The following is an 11399-nucleotide window of genomic DNA, read 5'->3' as shown; positions in this document are numbered from 1 at the left end:
AAAGAAATACAGATATATTCACACACAGTTCATTTGAATAAAAATTTTAATTTTACCACTTAATAGTAGTAGATCTCTCATTATCTCTTATGATGTGGTAAAATATCCCAAAGCAAATGAATAAGAGGCTGCAAGGTTTTAAAGATGATTGTACAAACTGGTGTTTAAATGCATCGTATAATCACATTATCCGCTCCCAATGTAAATATATAAAGTATTTAAATATAAAGGCCCATTCTAGGGTAAAGAAAACCACAATTCACACACTTTAGGTGAAACACATCACATCATGATTATTTCGTATAACCGATCCCTGTCACCTAAATCTTAATGAGTGAAACTTTTAAGAGACTGCCACTAGAGACAGACCTTTTATATCGTTTTTATCTCCTGTGCCACACTGGGATGGAGGTCTGTCTGGGAGCCACACCACCCAGACAGATTCCGTACGGTGAACTGGTCTGGCAACATTCACGCTTTAGTTTCAGGCAGAGGAAGCAGAACGGCACACGGCATCGAGGGCAGTCAATGTTCTTGCAGTTTTGTTGGTTGTGCTCCACCTTCATGCCACATGTCGGGCAGGCCCTGACTGACGGGCAGCTGGTGACACCCTCCACGTCAGGCAGACTGATGGTGCGACATATCTGTAGAAGCTGGAGGTCCTTGTTGGCACAGCCGTCGTTGTCGCAGCGGTCCGACCGAGGGCCCCGACCTTTCCACTTCCTCCGACACTGCCAGCAGAAGTGGTATATCGTCCTCTGATCAGCAGTGCAGATGGTGCACTGGACACACAGGTTGGATAGATCCTTTCGCTCCACACACGTATTGCACTGTGGGCACTGATATGGAAAGCAGTGAAAAATCCCATCACATAAAGAAATCAGTGCACTTGATTGTGTTTTAATTATCTGAATCATAAAAAGAACCAAATCCCTGGAGCACTCACGGACTGAATGTCACAGAAGTCTGCAGCAGCCAGACGAGCCATGGTCTCTTCAAAGTGCCTCATCTCCGACACTGACAGAATGGCCAGTCGGCGAACTTCTTTATACGACCACTGCTTATTGCACCGTTTGGTTCCCTCTCCCACTGCAGGGCATCTGAACTTATAAATCCCCTTGAAACAACAATTAAAGAACCAGTTAAAAGTTTGTCTCGAGACCCTTTGAAAGCCCCATAGACTGTATATGAGGATGGACATGACAGCTCCCCAAAGGTACAGCCAAAGAGTCTTCATCGCCTCCAGTGCATTTTAAAATAAATATATTTCAAACATGGTTTCTGTCATTTAAGGTAATCACATTGGTGTTTGTCCAAATGCTCATTTTCCAGTAAGTTTGGATTAAATTAGTTATTTGATGCTGTAAAAACAGAGCAAAACATCTGCATAGACTTCAAATGATGTCATCAGCACAAGATGGCAGAGTTCCAGTCCCAAAATAATTCGGCTTCATTTCTGGATGGTGGGAGGAGTGGAGCTGAGTCATCTACCTGTATATACAGTTTATGGGAATCACTGGACAAAAGTACCTACATTTAATTGCTTAGCGATCTTAGAACAATAAAATGTGACTCACTCTGCATGTAGTTATAATGAATCACATAATAATACACCAGTGACTGAACTTTCACTTTTGATGTGTTTAAAAGTGAAAGTACTTTTAATTGCAGGTTGTTATGTGGGTTTTATAAATCTGGGCTTGAACTGGACCGGGTCATTTTACATTGTGGTGTTGATACTCTTAATTAATTAAAGGATCTGGGTGTATCTTCTACCATTGAACAACACACATGCTGCGGATGATAGCATGAGCCAGTGACACAGGCTGTGTTTCCCGCTTCATTTGCAAGCACATTGATTTAAACAAAGCCTAGAAAGAAAAAAACAAGTTGCATGGAGGTACCTGATCCAGCTGGCTGCGACAACACAGTGTCAGAGTCTCAGGGGAGACAGCGTGTCCACAGGATATCACTGCTCGGAGACCACCGTCTTCTGAAGCTGAAGTGTACGAGAGGAAGTAATTAGAAAAGGAAGATTCGTACAATCCTACGTTCAAAGAAAAATAAACAGACAACTGAACTTACTAACAAAGGGAAAACAAAAGTTTCATCATCTGTGAATGAACTTCAAACACTAGCCACTCTTGTGAGAAAGGGAATAAATCTTACAAAATGGATCCAAGTCGTCCCTTCTGCCGACTAAAACTAGTGTGGAGTCGAGCGGGTTGTATTTCTTCTTCTTCTTAAATCTCTTAGAAATCCTATTTCTTGATAGATGGGAAAGCATCTGGACACCAGACAATAACAAACATAAGATTCACAACAGACATTATCACTTTACAACAGTTAGTTTGTTGACAACACTTGTTACTGATATTGAAAACAACTAGTTATCAAAATATTTAAATAACTGCAGTGGAGTCAAAGTGTAGTGTGACAGTATTTCCATGTATGAAACACAATAAAATGAAAATACACTTAATACTTGTGTGACTGTATTTAGTCGTGTTCTTATAAAGTTAAACAATAAAGCTACAAAAACTTACCTTCGTTCATTCAGAGCAGCAGCAACATCGATCCTCTCTCTCTCTCTGTGTGTTTGCGTGTGTGTGTTTGTAACAACACATGCAGCTCACTTTGACACTCCCTCAACTACTTCCTTATTATTACGTGGTTGTGTTTTTGATATTCAGATGATTAAATATAAAGAGCATCGATGCTGACAAACAGCAGCTGACCTCATTGAACCTCCTGTTCCAACCACTGGTTCTTTTATATTTTAATTTTTGATTTTTGATTAGAATAATAGTATTTTCAAATTTTATTTGGACAGCGGCTGGTCGACCCTCAGGCCTCACACAGAGCTCAGTGTGGCCTCGGCGCTCGGCTTCACGGCTGCTGTGTGTCTCCTGGCTGCTCTCGCTGTGTCTTACAGGAAATGTCGCTCCTGCAAGAACAGGGTTCGCACTGTTCCAGACGATCACAGTGACCTTTAAAAACCACTGACCATTAACACTGCTATTGAGTCTTGAGTAGTTAATACATTTTTTCTGTACCGTAATTTAAGTGACATTGTGTTTTTAATGTGAAAAAGAAATACAGATATATTCACACACAGTTCATTTGAATACAAATTTTAATTTTACCACTTAATAGTAGTAGATCTCTCATTATCTCTTATGATGTGGTAAAATATCCCAAAGCAAATGAATAAGAGGCTGCAAGGTTTTAAAGATGATTGTACAAACTGGTGTTTAAATGCATCATATAATCACATTATCCGCTCCCAATGTAAATATATAAAGTATTTAAATATAAAGGCCCATTCTAGGGTAAAGAAAACCACAATTCACACACTTTAGGTGAAACACATCACATCATGATTATTTCGTATAACCGATCCCTGTCACCTAAATCTTAATGAGTGAAACTTTTAAGAGACTGCCACTAGAGACAGACCTTTTATATCGTTTTTATCTCCTGTGCCACACTGGGATGGAGGTCTGTCTGGGAGCCACACCACCCAGACAGATTCCGTACGGTGAACTGGTCTGGCAACATTCACGCTTTAGTTTCAGGCAGAGGAAGCAGAACGGCACACGGCATCGAGGGCAGTCAATGTTCTTGCAGTTTTGTTGGTTGTGCTCCACCTTCATGCCACATGTCGGGCAGGCCCTGACTGACGGGCAGCTGGTGACACCCTCCACGTCAGGCAGACTGATGGTGCGACATATCTGTAGAAGCTGGAGGTCCTTGTTGGCACAGCCGTCGTTGTCGCAGCGGTCCGACCGAGGGCCCCGACCTTTCCACTTCCTCCGACACTGCCAACAGAATTGGTATATCGTCTTCTGATCAGCTGTGCAGATGGTGCACTGGACACACAGGTTGGATAGATCCTTTCGCTCCACACACGTTTTGCACTGTGGGCACTGATATGGAAAACAGTGATATAAAAAAATCTGTGCACTTGATTGTGTTTTAATTATCTGAATCATAAAAAGAACCAAATCCCTGGAGCACTCACGGGCTGAATGTCCCAGAAGTCTGCAGCAGCCAGACGAGCCATGGTCTCTTCAAAGTGCCTCATCTCCGACACAGACAGAATGGCCAGTCGGCGAACTTCTTTATACGACCACTGCTTATTGCACCGTTTGGTTCCCTCTCCCACTGCATGACATCTGAACTTATAATTCCCCTTGAAACAACAATTAAAGAACCAGTTAAAAGTTTGTCTCGAGACCCTTTGAAAGCCCCATAGACTGTATATGAGGATGGACATGACAGCTCCCCAAAGGTACAGCCAAAGAGTCTTCATCGCCTCCAGTACATTTTAAAATAAATATATCTCAAAAATGGTTTCTGTCATTTAAGGTAATCACATTGGTGTTTGTCCAAATGCTCATTTTCCAGTAAGTTTGGATTAAATTAGTTATTTGATGCTGTAAAAACAGAGCAAAACATCTGCATAGACTCAAAATGACGTCATCAGCACAAGATGGCAGAGTTCCAGTCCAAAAATAATTCAGCTTCATCCATCTGTATATGCAGTTTATGGGAATCACTGGACAAAAATACCTAAATTAAATTGCTTAGCGATCATAGAACAATAAAATGTGACTCTGGATGTAGTTATAATGAATCACATAATAATACACCAGTGACTGGACTTTTTTCTGCAGCATGAGTACTTTCACTTTTGATGTGTTTGAAAGTGAAAGTAAATTTATGTGCGGGTTGTTTGTTACGTGGGTTTTATAAATCTGGGCTTGAACTGGACCGGGTCATTTTACATTGTGGTATTGATTCTCTTAATTAAAGGATCTGGGTGTATCTTCTACCATTGAACAACACACATGCTGCAGATGATAGCATGAGCCAGTGACACAGGATGTGTACATTCACTTTCCCGCTTCATTTGCAAGCACGTTGATTTAAACAAAGGCTAGAAAGAAAAAAAACAAGTTTCAGGGAGGTACCTGATCCAGCTGACTGCGGCAACACTGTGTCAGAGTCTCAGGGGAGACAGCGTGTCCACAGGACATCACTGCTCGGAGATCACCGTCTTCTGAAGCTGAAGTGTACGAGAGGAAGGATGTCAGTGACTGTGTCTGAAGAACTGCAGTTCTCAGAAATTAGAAAAGGAAGATTCGTACAATCCAACGTTCGAAGAAAAATAAACAGACAACTGAACTTACTAACAAAGGGAAAACAAAAGTTTTATCATCTGCATCCGTAATTTCAAACACTAGCCACTCTTGTGAGAAAGGGAATAAATCTTACAAAATGGATCCAAGTCGTCCCTTCTGCCGACTAAAACTAGTGTGGAGTCGAGCGGGTTGTATTTCTTCTTCTTAGAAATCCTATTTCTTGATACATGGGAAAGCATCTGGACACCAGACAATAACAAACATAAGATTCACAACAGACATTATCCCTTTACAACAGTTAGTTTGTTGACAACACGTGTTACTGATATTGAAAACAACTGAAAAATAACTAGTTATCAAAATGTTTAAATAACTGCAGTGGAGTCAAAGTGTAGTGTGACAGTATTTACATGTATGAAACACAATAAAATGAAAATACACTTAATACTTGTGTGACTGTATTTAGTCGTGTTCTTAAAAAGTTACCAAACGATAAAGCTACAATTCTCTGTTTAACTTACCTTCGTTCTCTCCGAGCAGCAGACACATCGACCCTCTCTCTCTGTGTGTGTGTGTGTGTGTGTAACACCAGCAGCTCACTTTGACCCTCCCTCGACTACTTCCTTATTTTGTCACGTGGTCGTGTTTCTGATGTTCAGATGATTAAATATAAAGAGGGTCGATGCTGACAAACAGCAGCTGACCTCAGTGAACCTCCTGTTCCAGCCACTGGTTCTTTTATATTTTAGGGAATTGACGAAACGTGTTTTCTGAAAAGAAAACTAGAATTTTTGATTTTTGATTAGAATTGAAACATTTAAAAAACGAAAAACACACAATATAACACAATGTAACATAACATAACGCAATAAAACACAATGTAACACAATGTAACAAATGATCTCTAATAAAGGTTTGTAAAGTTTTTTTACCCAGCAGCCCACGGTCTCCCTCCACTGCTGCTCCTGGACGCAGGATGAAGAAAGTAGACCCTCTTTGTGTCCCACTTCTAGGACATGAAACTTCCTCCAAACGTCTCCTGGAGATTAAATGTGTCCCTCGACTTAAAGACGGTTTGTTTTCAGCTCGTTAAAACGCGTGTTACCTCCTGTGTTAGATCCGTGCGCACCTGGAGGCAGCGGGACTCCACCCGGCGGAGGGTCGAGGATTCAGCCGCTGAGCGTCGAGCTGCGTCTCCGCGGTGAGAATGAGACTGATGTCCCACCTGATGTGGAGGATTGTCTCCGTGACAAAAGACACAGGTTTGTTTGTGAAGGACTTTTGTTTTGGACTCGCACGTGTCGAGTGAAATGAGCTGAAATGTGCTCATGTTAACGCAGCGAGCGGCTTTAGCTTCAAACGGGACCTAATCACGGGTCAAATGGTGACGACTGTCGCACCAATTAAGATTAATTTAAACTCCGAGTTTCATTGTGACGTTGTTATTTGTGTGTTTTGTGTTAATTGTGTTTTGTTAACGACTGATTGGCAGAAAATGGAGGAAGAGTGAGAAGCTGAACGTAGCTAGCTTAAGTTCTGGTTAGCACATGGTGCGTGGCCCTCATCATCATTAGCGTTAATTAAAGACTGGATACACTCTTTATTTATACTTTATAAACAAGATGGAGATATTTGAATTAGATACTTTCTGGTGTAGCTAAATTCTTTTCTGTGTCTCCTGTGGCTTTTTCCTTTTAAGGCAGGACCTTGGTGTTTGGGGCAGATGAGAGGAAACAAGACAGTAAGTAAAACTTTCTAATACTGTTACCACCGTGTTTTTACATCAGTTATTCAAATAACTTATTTAGTATCAGGAGGCTGTAGCTTAGTTGACTTAAAGGACCTGTTAGATCCCATATTTAACTAGTTAAACTCGCATGTAGCAGCGTTAGCTTAAAATGTTGACTTAATCAGCGGTAAAATGGGATGAATGGTGTTAGAACTGATGGTAAGTACGATTTCATTATAACATTGTTATTTGTGTGTTTTCTCTATTTTAATAGTGTTTATTGTGATTGTGATTGGCAGTTAATCGAGGTAGAGTGAGAAGCTAAACACTCTTAGGGAAATAAATATTTATTATTTATATTAACTTTCAAATTTGGTCCATGTCCTATCTGCTGACATGGAGGAGGGACAGTTTATGACCTGTACTGAAGCCAGCCACCAGTTATCGATTGAGACGATTTGGCTTCACTTTTGAGGACCTGTCATGCCATTTATCTTTATATAAGATAAGATAATCCTTTATTAGCCCCACAGTGGGGAAATTTGCTACATTACAGCAGCAAGAGGGCAATCAAAAATAAACATGAGTAATACTTGTAATGTAAGGCGATATAAAAAATACAAATGGAGTAAGCCCTGACATTTTCCATCAACTCAAAATGGCATCACTTTAACTGTGTTTTAAGCTTAAGGAAGTAGCTGAGCTAGCGGATGTTAGCATTTCCGACGGCCCCTGAATGCACCTCTTTGGAACATATCAGTGCACATTTAGGTTTAAAACACGATGTAAATGACCTCGTTTGGAGTCGATCATATGAATGTCAGGGCTGTTAAACTCCATAGCTGATTCTTTTTTACCCACAGGTCATGTGTGAAATCGGCTTCACTGCTGCAGGAAGGATCTCCAGTCTGTTGTTACTTAAATCAAAACTCTGCCTAGTTATACTGAGCTCAAACCACTTAAATCTCCCTCGCTGGCTGTAATTCACCAAATATCCAATCTAAAACAGATACCTAGGTAAATATGGTCTGTTTATATACTTAACATTCGTTATACTGTAACTACTGAGTAGTGCTGTTATAAACGCACTTGCAGATAGCATGTTGTTAGCCCGGCTAGCTCAGTCGGTAGAGCATGAGACTCTTAATCTCAGGGTCGTGGGTTCGAGCCCCACGTTGGGCGCACAATCTTTTCTCTTTTGTGTTTTTCATGGGCGTGGCGATGTGGGGATTTCCTTTATATTTAAAAAAACAGCTAAATATTTCATATATAATAATATAATACATAATTTTGAGCGAGCTTGATTGTCTGTCTGCCGGTTAGCAGGATCAAAGACAGATAACAATGAGCCACATACTGGAAACATCAAAAGGGACCATGTCGGCGCGGGCTTGGGGTGGGGGGGGACCGGCGGCACTGGGCTGAGTCAGGGAAATGAAGGAGTAGTGGGACCTAATCCTCTTTAAGCCCCACTCCATATAGATATCTGCTCCTCAGACCTCGGTGGACAGACCCCAGTCCAACGGGAGGGGTCTGTTCCATGTGGCCAGCCGCCTCCCACGGGTCAGGCAACTACCCCTTTGAAACCATTGTAGCCCCCCCCCCCACCCCCCCCACCCCACACCCACCCTTCAGCTGCCCCCACAGACAGAACACATTTCTGCCCGTATCCCTCCCCCCCACCACACATACAAGATCTCTGTTTTCACACTAGGGGGATATCCTTGTCTCTGTGGCGCAATTGGTTAGCGCGTTCGGCTGTTAACCGAAAGGTTGGTGGTTCAAGCCCACCCAGGGACGACATGTTTTTTTAATTTTTATTGTATTAAAAAACACAATTAGATGTTAATTTATTTTGCAGGGTGCCCCCCCCGCCCCCACACACACACACACACAGTCCCTGTTGTTTGAACAGTGGCCGTTTCTCTTCCTGCTGTAAGTGTTTAGTGGATTTGTTTTTGTTTAGCTGTTTGTTAAAAACTCTGCAATCTTTACTTTCCCCCCTAAAATCTCACTTCTCCAAACTCTATAGATGCAGAGAGATTATATAAACAAATAGCTGTTGAGTGTTTCATACGTGGACACCACCTCTTCTCCCTTCTCAACGCACGATCTCTGAAGCTTTGGCAAAGTAATTCATATAGATTAATTGAGATTATTAAAAACTCTGCCGCAGTGTGCAATGTATTTAAAAGTATATTTCACAAGGAAGAAAGGAAAAAAAAAACATGTCGTCCCTGGGTGGGCTTGAACCACCAACCTTTCGGTTAACAGCCGAACGCGCTAACCAATTGCGCCACAGAGACTAGATGAAGGCACAAGCCCAGAGTTAGTCCCTTTATCTTTGTCCGATACAAATGAAGGAAATTCTTCAGACGTAGATAGACAATAGCAAAACAGCTGAAAATGCCTCCATACTGCTCGTGTTGTGTCTGTAAGCCCCCGACATTCAGTTTAGACTCGAAATGGCGTAATTTACACCACGTTTTAAGCCTAAATGTTGCCTGATATCCTCCTCCATTCATGCGTGGATCGCAGTAGACATTTAGGATAAAAACATGCTTTAAAACTGAAAAAAACCCCAGATACGAATAATATATATCTCAGGGTGAAAACGCGGTGACACACGCATAGAAGACCCAGACGAAGAATCCAACATCACTATACACAGTCACACAGCCCGCTGCTGCCCTAGGTTACAGCGTCTCACATCGGGGGAACAGCTGATCTGTGTATGGCTGTTAAAAAGGGAAAAGTCCACCATATGTCTGTGTCCTGTTTTGATGAGCTGCCGTATCACGTGGGACGGTTTATACAGCCTGGAAGAACCCACGGCAGCTCAGTCAGGACTTTGAGAGTGTGCGAGCAGCGTGGGGAGAGGGGGGGGTCAGTGAGAGGCGGCGTGGGCAATAAATACACATACAAATGTGTCTCTGTGGCGCAATTGGTTAGCGCGTTCGGCTGTTAACCGAAAGGTTGGTGGTTCAAGCCCACCCAGGGACGATTTTCTCTCCTTACCTTATCCCTAACTAAATAGACAGTGTAATCTTTGGGCTTGTTATGCATTTGCTTTGTGCCTCCACACCTTGTAACACCATCAACTCCATTGGTCATGTATGAAATGGAAAACCTCTGCAGCTGAACTTTACAGGGGGCAGCTAGTTCTTCCATCTCTCCCCCACCAGGAGTCTTGACTTCATGACCTCTATCTTGTGGGCTTCTTTGCTACTCTCCATTTGAGCTGACCATAATGATTTTATTGTCTTTGGTGGTCCATAACACTGTCTATGTGCCAGAGTCCCCCTTTGACCACAGAGCCTGCAGAATGGGCACTCTACATGTAAATGTAAAACACAGATGGGCGAGTATATGTGATCGATTCCACCCCCTAAGTTTCATCAGAACAGGTCTCTGTGGCGCAATTGGTTAGCGCGTTCGGCTGTTAACCGAAAGGTTGGTGGTTCAAGCCCACCCAGGGACGATTTTCTCTTCATTCATTACACTTATTGATTACATCGTAGTTTTTCCTCTGCACCTGTATCCTTACATGGAATCTGATTGTGCCACAGACCCTGTACTCTGTTCTGTTGTGTTCTCTCTCTGATTAGGTGAGCAACATTGTTGCTATGTGGCAGAACCTGCTGGACTACGACAAGCAGAGGGTGGTGTTTGTGGCCAGTCACAAGAGACACAAGAGGCTGAAGAAGCAGTGGGGATGCAGGGGTCCTGTCCGGCAGCTGACTGTAGAGGCTGTGTCCAAGGAGCAGTGGCTAGAGGACATAAAAAAAACAATAGGCATGGACACTATGGAAGTGGGCCTCTCCCCCTGAGGCGTTGACACTGGACAGTATTACGTGTTCTATGTTATTGTATATAGTTAATGATGAATGAAGGGCGTTACTATGACTTAATGACCCTGTGGTTTCAAATAAATTTTGGTCACAACAAAAATGTCCTTCTCTCCTTTGTGGTTTTGTGTGTTGTGGATAAAGGTGACTGCTAAACAGTGTCGGGTAAGCAACATGGGAAGCGTAGCTCCCAGTTACTTCCCACTGAAAGAAGTTGAACTACAGCAAAGCTAGGGAGAAATATAGTTTGTGTAACTAAAGCCAGATAGAAAAAATAGTTCAAACGACTTTGTAAAAGAAATTATCACATAGATAATTTCATGTTATACAGAATTATAACAAAATATAATATTAAAAAATTCATATTTTGAGGTTATTACATAACTTGTAAAACTTAAATGGTTTTGTATACAATGTCCTAAAGTCAGAAACCTGTATTCCAGAAACTCCAGCTGCAGGTGGGCGTATTGCAGAATTACTCCAGTTGCCAGGAAGGTTCTAAAATATCATGCAACAACTTCTATGAACTATTGTTAATCAATAGTAATCAATACATGACAATATGACACCTAATTCTTACATTTAAATATTAACTACAGAACTATAAATTGCTAATGTTATATTAATAATCAGCAATGTCTCTACAAATCATGTGATTTCCAACACTAAGCAATA

General features: G+C 41.8%; 1 protein-coding gene and 5 non-coding genes across 7 annotated transcripts; 4 read left to right on the top strand and 2 right to left on the bottom strand.

Moving 5' to 3' along the window:
• Window positions 1-30: 30 nt before the first annotated feature.
• On the bottom strand, window positions 31-5380 carry LOC117752086. Of its 2 annotated transcripts, none has more exons than XM_034569248.1 (7): window positions 5281-5380; window positions 4977-5071; window positions 4025-4195; window positions 2170-2287; window positions 1905-1999; window positions 947-1117; window positions 31-839 (listed from the first exon to the last, which is right to left on the bottom strand). In XM_034569248.1, the coding sequence occupies exons 2-7, from the start codon at window positions 5040-5042 to the stop codon at window positions 384-386; spliced, it is 1077 nt and encodes a 358-aa protein (XP_034425139.1). In that variant the 5' UTR covers window positions 5043-5071; window positions 5281-5380; the 3' UTR covers window positions 31-383. The 2 variants fall into 2 exon arrangements, with proteins under 2 accessions (XP_034425139.1, XP_034425138.1); XM_034569247.1 differs by having other exon boundaries at window positions 5196-5362.
• A 2605-nt stretch (window positions 5381-7985) lies between these two features.
• trnak-cuu lies at window positions 7986-8058 on the top strand. The gene has a single exon. It is a non-coding gene; the product is annotated as a tRNA-Lys (tRNA).
• Window positions 8059-8602: 544 nt separating this feature from the next.
• Window positions 8603-8676, top strand: trnan-guu. Its single transcript has one exon. It is a non-coding gene; the product is annotated as a tRNA-Asn (tRNA).
• A 432-nt stretch (window positions 8677-9108) lies between these two features.
• trnan-guu lies at window positions 9109-9182 on the bottom strand. Its single transcript has one exon. It is a non-coding gene; the product is annotated as a tRNA-Asn (tRNA).
• Window positions 9183-9805: 623 nt separating this feature from the next.
• Window positions 9806-9879, top strand: trnan-guu. The gene has a single exon. It is a non-coding gene; the product is annotated as a tRNA-Asn (tRNA).
• Window positions 9880-10283: 404 nt separating this feature from the next.
• Window positions 10284-10357, top strand: trnan-guu. Its single transcript has one exon. It is a non-coding gene; the product is annotated as a tRNA-Asn (tRNA).
• Window positions 10358-11399: the final 1042 nt, after the last annotated feature.

This window comes from Hippoglossus hippoglossus, chromosome 18, assembly GCF_009819705.1.
Source record: "Hippoglossus hippoglossus isolate fHipHip1 chromosome 18, fHipHip1.pri, whole genome shotgun sequence".
In the NCBI taxonomy this organism is placed as follows: Eukaryota; Metazoa; Chordata; class Actinopteri; order Pleuronectiformes; family Pleuronectidae; genus Hippoglossus; species Hippoglossus hippoglossus.
Note: the sequence above shows the minus strand (reverse complement) of the source record. Positions and strands in the feature narration are given on the sequence as shown.